This window comes from Argopecten irradians, chromosome 1 (assembly GCF_041381155.1).
Source record: "Argopecten irradians isolate NY chromosome 1, Ai_NY, whole genome shotgun sequence".
Lineage (NCBI taxonomy): Eukaryota > Metazoa > Mollusca > Bivalvia > Pectinida > Pectinidae > Argopecten > Argopecten irradians.
In genome coordinates, this window is record NC_091134.1 from 46,057,979 (window position 1) to 46,072,428 (window position 14,450).

General features: G+C 34.4%; 3 protein-coding genes across 7 annotated transcripts in view; all 3 read right to left on the bottom strand.

Moving 5' to 3' along the window:
* The window catches only part of LOC138330024 (uncharacterized), a 143,809-nt gene that overhangs the window by 95,768 nt on the left and 33,591 nt on the right, over positions 1 to 14,450 (bottom strand). The window lies entirely within an intron of this gene.
* Positions 1 to 14,450, bottom strand: part of LOC138328293 (baculoviral IAP repeat-containing protein 8-like) — a 76,537-nt gene that overhangs the window by 6,476 nt on the left and 55,611 nt on the right. Inside the window, 5 exon segments of the mRNA XM_069275070.1 lie at positions 449 to 529; positions 3,510 to 3,623; positions 3,626 to 3,646; positions 4,114 to 4,134; positions 4,137 to 4,788. Of these exon segments, the coding sequence (XP_069131171.1) occupies positions 449 to 529; positions 3,510 to 3,623; positions 3,626 to 3,646; positions 4,114 to 4,134; positions 4,137 to 4,377 (478 nt within the window). The 5' untranslated portion in view covers positions 4,378 to 4,788.
* LOC138329998 (E3 ubiquitin-protein ligase XIAP-like) overlaps positions 10,001 to 14,450 on the bottom strand; it is a 72,111-nt gene continuing 67,661 nt past the window's right edge. The window contains exons 6-9 of the mRNA XM_069277341.1: positions 12,237 to 12,507; positions 11,379 to 11,551; positions 10,924 to 11,089; positions 10,001 to 10,748 (exon numbers count right to left, since the gene is read on the bottom strand). Of these exons, the coding sequence (XP_069133442.1) occupies positions 10,630 to 10,748; positions 10,924 to 11,089; positions 11,379 to 11,551; positions 12,237 to 12,507 (729 nt within the window). The 3' untranslated portion in view covers positions 10,001 to 10,629. The remainder of the gene's footprint in view (positions 10,749 to 10,923; positions 11,090 to 11,378; positions 11,552 to 12,236; positions 12,508 to 14,450) is intronic.

A 14,450-nucleotide genomic window follows, 5' to 3' on the forward strand; every position in this document is an offset into this window, starting at 1 on the left:
TAAATTAAGGCATTAAATCACACACCATTATGATATCAAAACTATTTCATTTTGTAGTAATTATTTGAAAATGAACCCGGGGATAAATATTTGAATGATTGTTACAATCTTACAACACATATTTTTCAAAAGATTTTTTTAAATAAAATCCACTGATTGACTGTTGCAATAATTCTCAAATAGATATCTAAGCAAATATTACTAATAATGCTATCTTTGAGTTTTATGAACACTACAAACTCTGTTGCAAGCTTTCCATTTCAAAATAAGTTTGTTCAGATTTTTTTGAAAATTTTAATGGAAATACATTTGAACATAAGTGAGGTAGATATTAATCACGATGATACTGCAGATTTTCACGAAAATCATTAAGCAAATCGTTCGCGGAAAATAATTGGTTAACAGCATTTTTTGTCATTTATGTTCCGTCCAATGCATCAATATTTACCCTTGTCTCTCAATTTCACAGGTGTTTCATCAACTTTATCTGAATGGTCATATTCCTTAAAGATGCTCCACCGCTGACAAATGACATTTTATCACTATCAAAAATAGGAGCAGACGATTTAGTATTTTTCTTCTGTTACAAAAGATACTTACTTTACACCATTACCACCATTGAAAAGTTTGAGCTTCTAATGTTACTTCAAGTTAAAAATATGAAAAATAATTAATTGCATCCCGAAAAAATTCCGTGGCACTATATTCTATATGAAATGAAGTACTGATTGCGCATGCACCAAAGGCGAAACAAATTATTTAAATTATTTTTTGTGTGTTAATTAGGCATATATATACACGATTAAACACAAATTATTGTTCGAATGATGAATATCATTTATGCTCTGTCGGCGGTGGAGCATCTTTAAACTTTGTTAGCTGATTTTAGTGGTATTTTAGCGATATTTATATCGTTATGTATCAAATAGCTTTTATACCTAGTACAGAATATTTGCAATTATAAATCTCAATCGTTAAGGGAGACGTTTAGGCATGTTAACCAATTATCTTAATATGGCATTACATCATGCGCTTTTTAACCCCCTTAGAGCTTGTCGAAGAGGTAAAATATGCCTATGACGATGATGACGACAGAATTACATGCAAACCTTTAAAACTGTTCATCAATATTGAATTAACTATATAATGTATACATTAAAATTAAAGTTCGTATTTTAAAGTACACAAATCCACCTGCAGAGTCTATTATCTAATGTCTAAAATGATTGTACAAAATATAAGGCAGCTATCGGATAAGATCCATACTGACTGAACGTAGTATGCCTGATGGACGTGTTTGTTGTTGTATTGTTGCCGCGGGACGAGTTTCCGTGTTAGCTGTTGAGGTTGCAATGTGATATGACTGCGTGTAGCATGTTTATCATTAATACTTTAACTACTCATTCTCAACGACTATATGACATCCTTCACCTTCCTACAACTTTTTCCTCAAAAGATTATACATGAGATGCAGACGACATCTGTCGAGTTGTTGTGCCATATTTGTAAGTATTACCTGATGGGCGTGTTTGTTGTTGTATTGTTTGTTAGACTGTAGGAGGGTTGATTTCTGGAGAGTCTTCATTTGTCTCTTTACGCATACACCAGATGTGACACACAGCACTTCAAGGGAGTGGGAAAGTCAGACCAATGAAAAACATTTTAACATGTTAATGGCTCATTAATGACCTCGATGATAATCACCTGTGCCATTTATGGGGCATGAGGGTAAACTTGATTAATGAATGGTACTTTCAAATTATGGAGTATGTGTAAGGGAGAACGATTCCACAATTCGAATAATGTGGATCTGGTGCAAGTTTCCATTATGCGAAGAAGTCTGGAACAGTTTATAGATATGTTAGATTGAGGAGATCCCACATCTTGAACCTATTGTTCTGATTTGAACTTGGCCAAGGATGGGTTATGAAGATGACAGGCTAGAAAACACTGGTAATGTATGTAATCAGCTCATCGACATTGAATACAACGCTTATGGCTTAAAATTGGGTAGTGTCTAAATTATCCATACAATAAAACAATGGCAAAAACAATGGCAGAATTATTTAAGTTATATATCAACATAATGACATACATAGAACATGATTTCAGTCAATTAGACAAAGAAAAAGGTTTCTGCAAAGCAATTTTCAAATTGGATCTGGTGGTTTAATCAATTTAGAGCAGATGTCTACAATGCAAGTCATTTATTTACACCAGATGTATGGAATTCTACATTAAAATACTGTACTAGCAAGGTAAAGTTAGACAGTTATTCGTTATTCGGAATAACAAATAACTCTCCAACTTTACTCTACCCGGCCAAAAGTGAAGTTATTCATTATTCAAAAGTCACCTGTTTTGACGGATGCAGCAAAATTAAATGCAGTCATTATTTTGTTTTATTTCCTGGAATAACTATACTTTTTTCGAAGATTTCAATCTTGCAGTAGTAAGTGTTGCAAGCAACACATGTCCCCTGCTGTCAGTTACATTTTCTTATCTATGACAGGTTATTATTGCTTAGTTATCCATCATTGTATGAAGTTTTTGCATGTATTTTCTCATATGCTACGATTGTGTAAAATTTGATCAAAAAACCGTCGATGTTTTCTCAAGTTATCGTCTGAAACCGAAATTTTTTAAACATTATTTTTTAGTGACAATGGCCTTTGTAATGACCTTTCAACTCCAAATTACTTCCCAAGCTATATGTTTTCCTATGCTACCACTGTATGAAGTTTGCTCAAGATCCGTTGATGTTTTCTGAAGTTATCGTCTGGACACTAATATTTTGTGAAACAATCTGATTTAAGTAAGAGTGACCTTTGTAGTTGACTTTTTGATCCCAAATTCAATCCCAAGCTGCTGTATTTTCCCATATGCTACCATTGTGTGAAGTTTGATTAACATCCATCTATTAGTTCTTAAGTTATCATCAGGAAACCGAATCCGACATACAGACGGAAACAAGCACTACAGTCCCCTCCGGTTTCACCGGCAAGGGACTAAAAATTAGACTGTTAACATAATTCATTTGAAGGATAATAATATTGTTTTTGTTTTGTAATCTAGAAAACATGGTAAATAATGTTATATATGAAAACAACATAAAATTGAGTGACCACGAAGATAAGATGGCTTACAGAAAATTACACAGAAGGTCACACAGAAGGTCACACAAAAGGCCTAAAAAGTCAATGGGCGCATCAGTATATTATACATGCACTGTTGACTTTTTTAATATTGTTAGATACACTCTTTAATTAGAGGACCACCTGATACATGCAAAATATCAACAAAGTCTATACTTACAAACCCCCATTCCTTCAAATTGAAACTTTTGTCAAAATGTGCAATGAATATAGGGTTAAAAATATATATTCCATTGCTTCTACTGAACAATGTTTATTGTTCGTAATGAATAAATAAGATAAGGCTTGATGGGAGGTTAGTACCATCAAGTGTTACACTTACCAACTCCGTTGTCTCTGAAGTACGATGTTAATGAAGGGTTGACCTTTTGTTTTGTTTAACATAAACACAGCGTGGAAACCAGCGGGCATGTTCAATCCAAGGATCATTTCCAGGTTCCCAGTTTCTAAGGCCCCCTCCACAAAAGAACATCTTACGTAATCTGCATAACCTGTATATTATATAATACTGTTAACATACAATTTGTCAACTAATCCACAAAGATGTCAAGGTTTCATTTACTGATTGGACATGAATAAGAATGGGGTCACCAACCTGACATTACATGACAAGTTAGAGTTCACAACTAAACATAACATCCTGCATATGTTTCTTTTCCTTTGGTTATCACCCTGTCTAGCTTGGTGAACAATGTAAAGCCCTATGGCTAAAGATAAAGGAATACAGATATCAACATTTTTCTTCTTTAATTAGGCCAAGGTCATATTGACCTCATTTTGCATCATTCAGGCACTGAAAACCATAAAAATAAACGTACTTCCAAATGTTCCAAAAGATTTATTAGAGAAATATTGAAGATAAAAAAAGAAGGTTTCCATAGCCTTATCCTGGTACAAGGTACAAAGTTGCAATGACAAAGTGTGATTGAAATTGAACCGAAACAAAAAGTATACACACCTGCATAAAAGAAGCCTGCCTGGCCATCTGTCGGGGTGTCTGATCCAGATGGTTAGGAAAACCATGGAATGTACTTGACCTTACTGTCAGGACAGCGTAGTTAGGGTAGCGGGGCCTTGTTGTGTTGACCCCTAGGTTACCATCATCAGCCCCTCCTACGCCCTGTCGCTGCTGGTTCTCTTGCTGTTGGTGATGTTGACGTTGAGCGAGTGTACCTGGCTGTTGTTGATTAGGTGGCCGCTGCTGGTTTGCGATTGTATCCATTTGTGATTGTCTGGCAACTTGGTTTGGTTGACTGACTGCAGACTGTGATACAGATGATGTGTTAGGAGCCGCTGATGTCCGCTGAGGATCTGACACTTGTGCTGTTTGAGTTGTGGTCTGACTAGGATCAGACGATGGGGTAAGGGGTTGTTGAGTATTTGTCTGAGATGCTGAAGAAGAACCTGCATTAAATGTTTGCGTTGTTGGCAGATTAGATCCACCTCTAAAGACACTGCCACTTCCAAAATCTATTCGGGATTGTTTCCCGAAGATCAGGCACTGGGGATAGGGACTGTTGAAGTGATGCTGGGTTCCCTTGATCTCTTTGTCGTCCAAGCAAAATCGATGTTACACTGGCAGGTGTCTGAAGTAAAGAGGTTAGTTCTCTTTCTTCTGGCGTTAAAGTTATTTCTGTAAGTGTAAACGTACTATTCATTCAATGTTTGAATTGTATAGCATTTTTTTGGCATGTTTAACAATGTGACCAACATTTATTCACAAATGAGAATTGATATGAAAAACCTTTATAATGATTGTGATAAACATGGCTATGTAATTTTAAACTTGCATGTACCAAATCCTTTGGTAGCGATACATCCTATAGTATGTTATAGGGTCTTCTATTACTGCATAATTTTGAAAAAAAATACATGTACTTCTTTTAAAGATATATATTTATTACACTATGAAGGGGATCGCTTTTGGGATAAAACAAAAATAACCTCATCAACATTAAGTTTTCGTGATTTTGTTAATATTTCAAAGTATATTTGAATTGGATATAAGCTATGCATAATGTTATTCAATGACAAAATATCTGCCCTTTTATGTCATTTTTGTCATCATGTACATACATAAAGTGTATCTTCTGTGCATCGTCTTATCGTTATGTTTGATTATAAACCGCATCTTTACTATATAAATATTGGGTTATCCAACACATTAGCCATATTTCACCAAAACGTTAATCCAACATGCCTTCATTATTGTGGCTGTCCATCCTGGAATTATTTGAAAGCATTCGACGATATGAATAACATTTCACCAAGACATTATTCGATCTGAAATATAACTATGTATTTTACAAAATGAACACTTTACGAATGTATGATATTCCTATCGAACATACAACCATTCATTTCATTATCATAGAAAGATAAGATCATAATTTTGATATATAACTTTTGTATTAATGAACACATTGCACAAGATGTTATAACCGGATAGAGCCCGACAAACAATCATAGTTCGACAGTCACACTTCCTGTTGTAATTCTTAAGAATGTAGCCTGCATATATCCATGCATCTAGCTTATGCAATCTTTTGAACAATTAAATGTAGGCTAGATCTAAGAAAATGCAAGGAGAATGGAATTGCACTCCCTCTGGGCGTATCTTTTATCTCCAATATCTCCAAATATATCACCATATATCACACCAAGTTGCCCAAGTTGCCCAGGACAATACTCTTCTTAAAAATATCGCAAAGGCAAGATTTATTTTAGTTATAGTGAGTCGACCTATTTTCAAAAAGAGGCCGTTTATTAGCATCAACAAATCGAAGATGTCAATACTAAGTCGATACTACATCACAGAATACTAATATGATAGCTGTCGTCAAAGCAAGGGGTAGATTTAATGAAATATGTAGAGTAGATCAAAGATAAAACATGTAATTATTTAATATCATTCGATTAAAATGATGCAAGCTGTAAATGAGGCCCTGTCGCATTAACTTACCACTTGTCCAACGGAATCCCCGACAATCTCTGCATCCATTGCGGCTTTTGTTTCTCATTGTACAGTTAACCTGATCTGATTATTTCGTCTCCTAGTGATATTACGTGGTGCTCTACTCTTATCCTAACTTTCACTTCTTCGTAAGAAGTCGTACGACTATTTGCTCTAATACGCTGTCGTCCAGTTATTTCCTGTTTACATCTCGTGTTCGAAACTAGGAAGGTTTTCCCTGTCAAGACTGTCTCATGGTCCGTCACACTCATTTGTAAAACTAAGGGAGACCCATTTGCTATAATTTATGTCTTTATGTATTTTATGTCAATTTTAAAATGATTGTTAGTAGAAAATTCGTTTTTTGAATCAGATTTTACAAAAATATTTAACGCAGCGACTGGAGAGAACCTACAGTAGAATTTAGCATAGATTTCGTTAAAGTCGTTTCTATCTTTTTAGATATCATCTCAGAAACATAAGTGAAGAAGGATGATAATTTTAGGACTCGTTCCCTATCCCGGCCTCGAATTTATATTCTACGGACACCCAATCGCCTAGCCACATTTAACATAATTGTGGCTAACACCAACTGCACCAACCATCTACGTCCTCAAAAACGACTTTCAATGACATAGTGATGGTCGGCCCGATATCTTGATAACAGTTTAAATGTCATTTATTGATTTGAAAGAAACTCTCTTCATCAACCTCTTCTCAGTTGATTTAGAGTACATTGTAATTATAGCATTATGAAATTGATATTTAGATGTACGAATAGCAATAGAGATATGATAGTACAGAATTTCTGCAAACGTCCCTGCCATCTAAAAAATTTACAATAAAAACTAACACTGACATAAGTATCGATTTGAAGGCCTTTATTTCATTTGATAGCAAAGGTACGAAAATGTCAATCTGAAATACATCTGATAACAAAAGACCAAAAAGGGACTGCATCACTTACCTGGTTAATTTAAAATCAATTACAAAAAAACATAAAATAAACACTGAACAACGAATGATCTGATTTAGAATATGACTCAACAGTGTCATATATTCCAATTGTGCTGTTAAATGTGTATCCTAAATTAAAACTGTTTGGGCGGACACAGTTGTATTCCTTTAGCTGGTATATTATTTGTGTTATAAGGGGGTTTGATTAGGTAGCTATACTAGCTCATTCAAAGGCTCACCTCATATTAGGACTAATGATGTACCTAATAGAAAATAAAAAAATAGCAAACAAAACTAATAAACAATAAAACAAAAAATACGAACACTTGATATGTATCAGCAGAGGAATGAAATAAATAAACTTGGTCATAAGATAATGACAAAACGAATTGATGATTAATAATCATTTTTTACTAAGACAACAATAGAACGAGATATCACAGATAATACTTGATCATAAACTTAATTCTTTGATAGAACATGGGATGTTTTGAAAACTGTTTATAACTCATTGTTTGTAAACAAATTACGTAAGCATCATTATCTCTATCGACGCATTATGTTTAGTATGTACAAAATGTGCATATTACAGACAAGATAATTCTAAAATCAAGATTCAAGAAATATTGTAGCCTTTCCAGTGAAAAACTGAGATAACTTACAAACTCAAGTTATCTCAGATTGATGCCCCATAAGAATATAAAGTAAATTTTCCATATAAGATATCTCCATGAATTGAAGTACAGATAGAATTTGGTCTTATGAAGCTTAATTTCTGTACTAATTGTCTGCTAATTTGTCTGTCGATATCTAGTTCATAATTATGGCACTCATGCTATAAGAACACAGTCAAACAAACAAACTATAAAGATAAAATACAGCGAAAAACATTAGTCGCTTGATAATAGGTGTTATAGCACAACTCAGTCATACAACTGTTGATCCATATATACAATGAAAGAATTGACCACAAAGCTCATAATTGTGTTGAACAGGACAAACAGGAGTTGTGTTTCTCATATCTATTGTAAGAACACATGCGCTACCACTCTGATGTACTTCGGGCTAACACATACATGCACCTATTGTGTTGAATACAGGAGAAACACATTCATGAAGAAACTCGGAAAGTGCTATTACAGGTAAGGTATCAAAAATTAATGCTCGGAATGTTTGTCTCTTTGCGATTATTTTTATGTTATCGAGTTTTCAGCATTCGCGATATACGTCAAAATCCTCACCAAATATTGATATTGGAACCATGGTGTGTGATAAGTGTGTAATCCACAACACGCTGTAGAAATTCTCAGTGTACAGCCACTGCAAACAGATTCAGGTGGTATAGTAATAAACAAAAACATGGAGGTTAGAGGTAGAACGTTTAGGACTCAGACGCTAGTACCGTGCTATGAGTATGTACTCAACGAAAATGCCTGCATGGGTACACACTCCACAGTGTATATTTATTCTATTCCAGATAAAAATAATTCCAATTACAACTGAGATATCTTACAATCGCAAGGTTATCTCAGACTGTGTCATTTGATTAACTAAAAATGTCCAAACAAAACTATATTCATATGAAATAAAAATTGATATTCACATAATCTTCACTTTTTTTTTTTTTTTTTTTTTTGTATAATTGTTTTAGTATGGATATTCTTTAGAACATTGTTCTTACAAACGGATCATACATTGAACTCTTTAATAGATAACTGGATGTTGAGTAGTTGGTTATAATTTTCAACTAGGTAGCATTTAACCGATTCATGATTCATAAATAGGTCCCAGTTGTTTTTACGATGTTTCGACAAAATTAGCTGCAGTCTCTGTACATCATACCTAGCTACCATCAATTTAATTTATTGGTACAATAAAGCATATTTATTTAGGGAGGTAAAACCGTATATTTAATGTAAGAATGTATTATGCACTATCACAGGGTCAGTCAGCGCGTAGTCGGTTTTGCCGGACTAATCAGCGTCATTCACATATATGGAAGACCAATCTGATGGGCGTTTTATACGTTTACATTTCAGACGTTCGTTAACTATGTGCCTGTATTTCTTTTTACAGTTTATCACTATTTGTTTGTGCCAATTTTTTGTATCCCATCTGTGTACAAAGCATATAATCAGATGTAATCGTACTTCATATTTATGTATTCACTTTTTATACTGTCACAGTTTTATGTATGCCATTAATAAAACGACTTTAACAACATTTTCTTATCTCTGTTGTTTTTACTATTAGCTGCAGTCTCTGTACAGTATACCTAGCTACGATAAATAAGTCTTCAAAGAGCCACGTATGAACTTATTACATATTGGACATTTGACCATAGCTGGTGCACATTCAGCACAACAACAGAGACGTCCACAGGGCAGGAAAAATATACACACCAGGTTGTCCATACAGATCTTACATTTCATCTCTCCTTCAGCTGGTTGTTTTCGTCTTGGATGGATTATACAAATATCAGAAATAAATATAATTTCAAATATCCTTTTTGAGGCGACACAAGTATCTCATTCTTAGGCAAAAACAATAAAATTTTAATAATAAAAAACTTAATTAGAGTATTTTAGAACACAAATACATCGTCATCGGTTATTCAAAAGGGAGACATATATTATACTAATAGACTAAAGCGCGAAAAAAACCATTCCTCCGAACACCTTGAAAGCCAAGCCGAAAAAATTTACGGTTTTAGTATTTTTCTATTAATCGTAATAATAATTCGAAACTTTTTTCAGCATGCCGAGAAACATACTCTGCAAAACTACGCTTAGATAATATATACACAAATCCATAAACTCGAAACCGAAAACCTATAATATCAAACACATTAGTATCGGTAGACCATTCCTACAATCCTACGTTGTTAGGATTGGTCGCTTCTGTTCCTATCTAGGGATCGGGTGGAGAGTATTACCAAAAGAAGTGTTCTCATGGCTTGGAGGGGTTTCCGTTTGGAGAGCTAGGGTAATGTTTTGGCCTTCTGGAGGTATATCATCATCAAAACCCAAAAGGACCTCCATTAACGCTTCGGTTGATAATGGTACAGAGCTAGAAAAGTAAACGGATATATAACGTATATTCTACAAAGAGTTCTACACACACGAGAGTTAAATGCATGACAGGTGACATAACAAAGTTTCATTGTAAATGTAGGCTTATGGCTGTGAAAACGAAGTAAGAACGATCATTGGTGAATTTTTCCGATGCCTTGTCAAAGCGCGGTCAACAAACATAACTGAACATAGATAAAGTATGAAGGTAAATGTCATATATCATACGAATTACATTATTAATTGTATGCTGTTCTGTTGTTGTTAAAGTAATTATAAGCAATAGAATAGAACCTACGTAACAGTAAATATGTGCCTTAGTAGTGTTGGCTTCAATCTATTATACATAGATAATATATGAACATGATCACCAAACTGCAAAGTGTACCAACAATTCCATCTAAATCCATGGTTAACAGCCAAAGTACAGTAAACATTTCCCCCTAGATTATGCATTATCATTTACACAATCACTGTACAACTTTCCTTGTGATTAATTTGTTTTACCCAAGTTACGCCGTAATTGTTGAATCGTCATTCTGATCACTTCTTCAGTGTAGCCCATTTCCCTGATGGAGCGTACAGCTGTGGAACTCATGTCTTTAGCAGTAACTAAAACAAAAATACAAACGTACCATAATTATAACCTTTATAGTTGATTGATTTACTTTAGTAAGTTATGTTGATAAGTAAAGTTTACATGTAGATTTCACTACCTATTATCTTAGAAAATTGTACAAAAGGTACGGAAGATGTACAAGTTTTAAGCTGACTGTAAGTAGAATACCTGATCTCTCTGTTTGTCGATGTATTGTTGTAGTAGGGACATTTACCAATGTTGTATCCGTGATTGCACTAGCTTGTCTGTCCATTATTCTGGCTGTCTGAACGGATGAAGTCGATGTTGTGATAGATGCTCCTGGTGTGGTACAGAGGTATTCGTTGGGTAACGTCTAAAATTATAGGTTAAGAGAAATTATCATTCACACCAATTTCATTTTTCTCTGTATAGTATAACTATAAATGCCACGATTCGACAATGCAAGATGGTGGAAAAACAGTCACCATATGTGAGCTTATTACAACCATTGGATACATATTATGTGAATCTAATTATGTAACTCACAGGTACATGTTTTAAAGTGCATATCGATGAATTCGAAGTCATTTAATTGTATCGACGATATAAAAATTTCTGGGTTTTTTTTCTAAATTGAATAGACCTATGTATTCTAAGCATACCAACTCTCGTTCTCCACGAAGTACCCTGTTGATGAAGGGTTGACCTTTATTTTCTTTTACGTAAGCACAGTTTGGGTAACAGCGGGCGTGTTCAACCCATGGATCGTCTTCTTCAAGGTTCCAATTTCTAAGGTATCCTCCACAAAAGAAGCAGCTAACATGATCTCCAAATCCTATAATAGATCATGGCTTTATCATAATTGTGATTTAAACACAATTTCTCATACAGCCAATAATGACTTTCCTTTAGGTATGCAATTATAACTTTCATTGTGCACCCAAAAGCTTTTATAATCTGGTTGCTTTGCATTAAAATTAAATCTCAAATATTTTATATGAATTGTCTCATGCTGTCAGTTATAAGACCAACGTAATGTACCAGTAAATACTTCAGCTAGGAAACATACTTTATTAAGGTGCGTTCTCAAGTTCGAAATGTGGTCAAATTTCTAAAAGAAAAGCATATTTGGTTTTTTCATTATTTACCATACCTAATTTAAACGGAGTTATGATGCGAAAGAAAACACAACGAAAAATTAAAATAAAAAATGATGTAAGTACTGGTAAATACATGTACCGGGACACCCTTGCTTTGCCTGAACAGACACCAGACATATGGATTGTTTACAGAACATATTATTTTCTAGGATTTTGGAGAAATGTAATGACTCTAGTTGGAAATACAGGATTTGAGGACATATTTGTTTTAATACACGAATATGTGAGGTCTAGTTACATATAACGATGAAAATTAAAAAATATATATATATATACGCAATCCGCTGAAGGCAGCATGTCATGACGAAAGTGATTATGTACGTGTAAAACTGTTTTCTTCCATGGAAACCGATTACCTACCAGCATAAAAGAAACCTGCCGTTGCCATTTGCCGGGCCACACGAGACATATGAGAGCAATTGAAGGAGTTTCGTCTCTCTGTTATGGACGCATAGCCAGGAAATTGAGGACTTGCTTCGTTAACCACTAAGTTATTATCAGTTCCTTCCTCTGGCCGTCGTTGTTGTTGTTCTTGCTGTCGTTGACGTTGAGAAAGTTTACTTGGGTGGTATTGATTTGGCGACATTTGCTGGTTCGCATATACATCTAGTTTTGGTTTGTTGTCTTCAATCTATATCAAAAGATTGGTGTGAAGTTTCATTATGTGAAAATGGTAATAAGCGCTTTTAGTCATAATTATATGATATGTAAAATATTGAACTGATATGTATTCAAACCAATAACTAAATCCAGTCAAATCTTTTAGTGGGATTATTAAAAACGTGATGCAATTACCATGTAAAATATTTACATTTAGGCACATACACAATATTATGAAAATCACACTTTTTTACCCATCTAGTCCTTTCTTATACACAGTCTTAGCCAGTTTTGCATACTTACCCTTTGCAACCTAACAACTACCGAGAGCGCTTGCTTGAACAGAGTCAGCTTTAAACATACATATCGAGTCATTCTTGATATTGGCGTGCAAATGGTGACTATAGATTATAACATGCAAATTTAAAAGCATTTCCACAAATCTTCATGATTTGTCCCATGAACGACGGTTTATTCTCAAAACTAGTATTCGTTCCATGATCAATGTTCCTATCAGTATATAATAGGAGTATTTAAGATCATACCTTCATATATGCCATATTTGCATGATATAAACTACAACCACCGTTTGCATGACACGGACAAAAAGGACTCGATCTGTACGTTTTTGTAAAGTCAAATCCAGTGAAACAAGCGTTCCTAGTACATACTATAGATGCTAGTAAACATAATGGCATGTTTATTTGGTGACAGAAATATGTACATTATGTGGAACTACTAAACTGAAATAAACAATATTTTTTGCATATTTTGCCACACTTTTCAAACAACACAACAATCTACGAATCAGTAGTCATACATAAGGTTAGGCCTTATCAACTTAGTTAATTTCAAGCACAGGAGCTTGGCGTTCTGTCAAAATTATATAGCATAAATACATACAATGTAAATAGTACCCCTATATATAAAACACTTGGATTGAAATGCATCAGCAAACTTTCAAAATGACTTTGGATTACACTTATTGTGAGGTCGTTGTGAACAGGTTAGTGTTGATATATGTGAAGAATGACATGTTATTGTATTATCGGGGCGGTGTTTCATGTAGATATTGCCCAGAACAAATTTTGCAGAACTTTTACCGAAGACGGTGAAAAATTTGGCCAGGGATGCATTTATTTCTGGTGTTTTTATAAAGCATATTGGGGCATTTTCATGTATTTATGTAATATATTATTGACAGAACGGCAGGCTTCCGTGGTTCACGTAAGACGTGATATGAAGATATTCCATCTGTGAAAGGTACTGGTAAGGATAAACATTTCATAGCAGGAATTGGGGCCCCTGTTGTCTATCTATAACTAGATCATGTATCAAACAAAACGACGAATTTGCTTTTTCGTGTTCAGACGCTGACGTTGCCATCTCGTATACACCTCCCATTGTAGTATACAATTTATTTCAGGATCACTTACAGCGGGTCTGGTGAAGATAATACTGAACTGTCACGAAAACTAGCTATCTGTGTTATAACTATTGTTTGCGTTCAAAAGTCCGTTTACATGACTATCAAACACTGACTTACAACTTCGTCTCAGATGACATTTATACCCATAAAGCAGGTTACTAGTAATTTGAAAATACTATACGCTTCAAACGGAAGCTTTTGTCAAAAAAGGTTGAAAAAGAAATTTCCTTACATCTACTGAACAATGATAAGGTTTGATGGCATGGTTATGAGTAGACAAATACAGGGTGTGTTTCAGAAACCATGTCCCAACTTATTGCTTAATAAAACCCAAACCCAGAAAGGTCCAGATATACAATACAATTTCGATAATCCCGACAGGTATATTTGTAGAATTTGATTGGTATGTATTTGTAGGTGCAGATAAACGCATACGGTTCATATGCTTCATATAACATACGTCTGTACATTTGTATGAGTAACGTCATCTGGACATTATTCAATAATTTGACAGAATGTTGTCTTTATTCTGCAAGTATCTAATG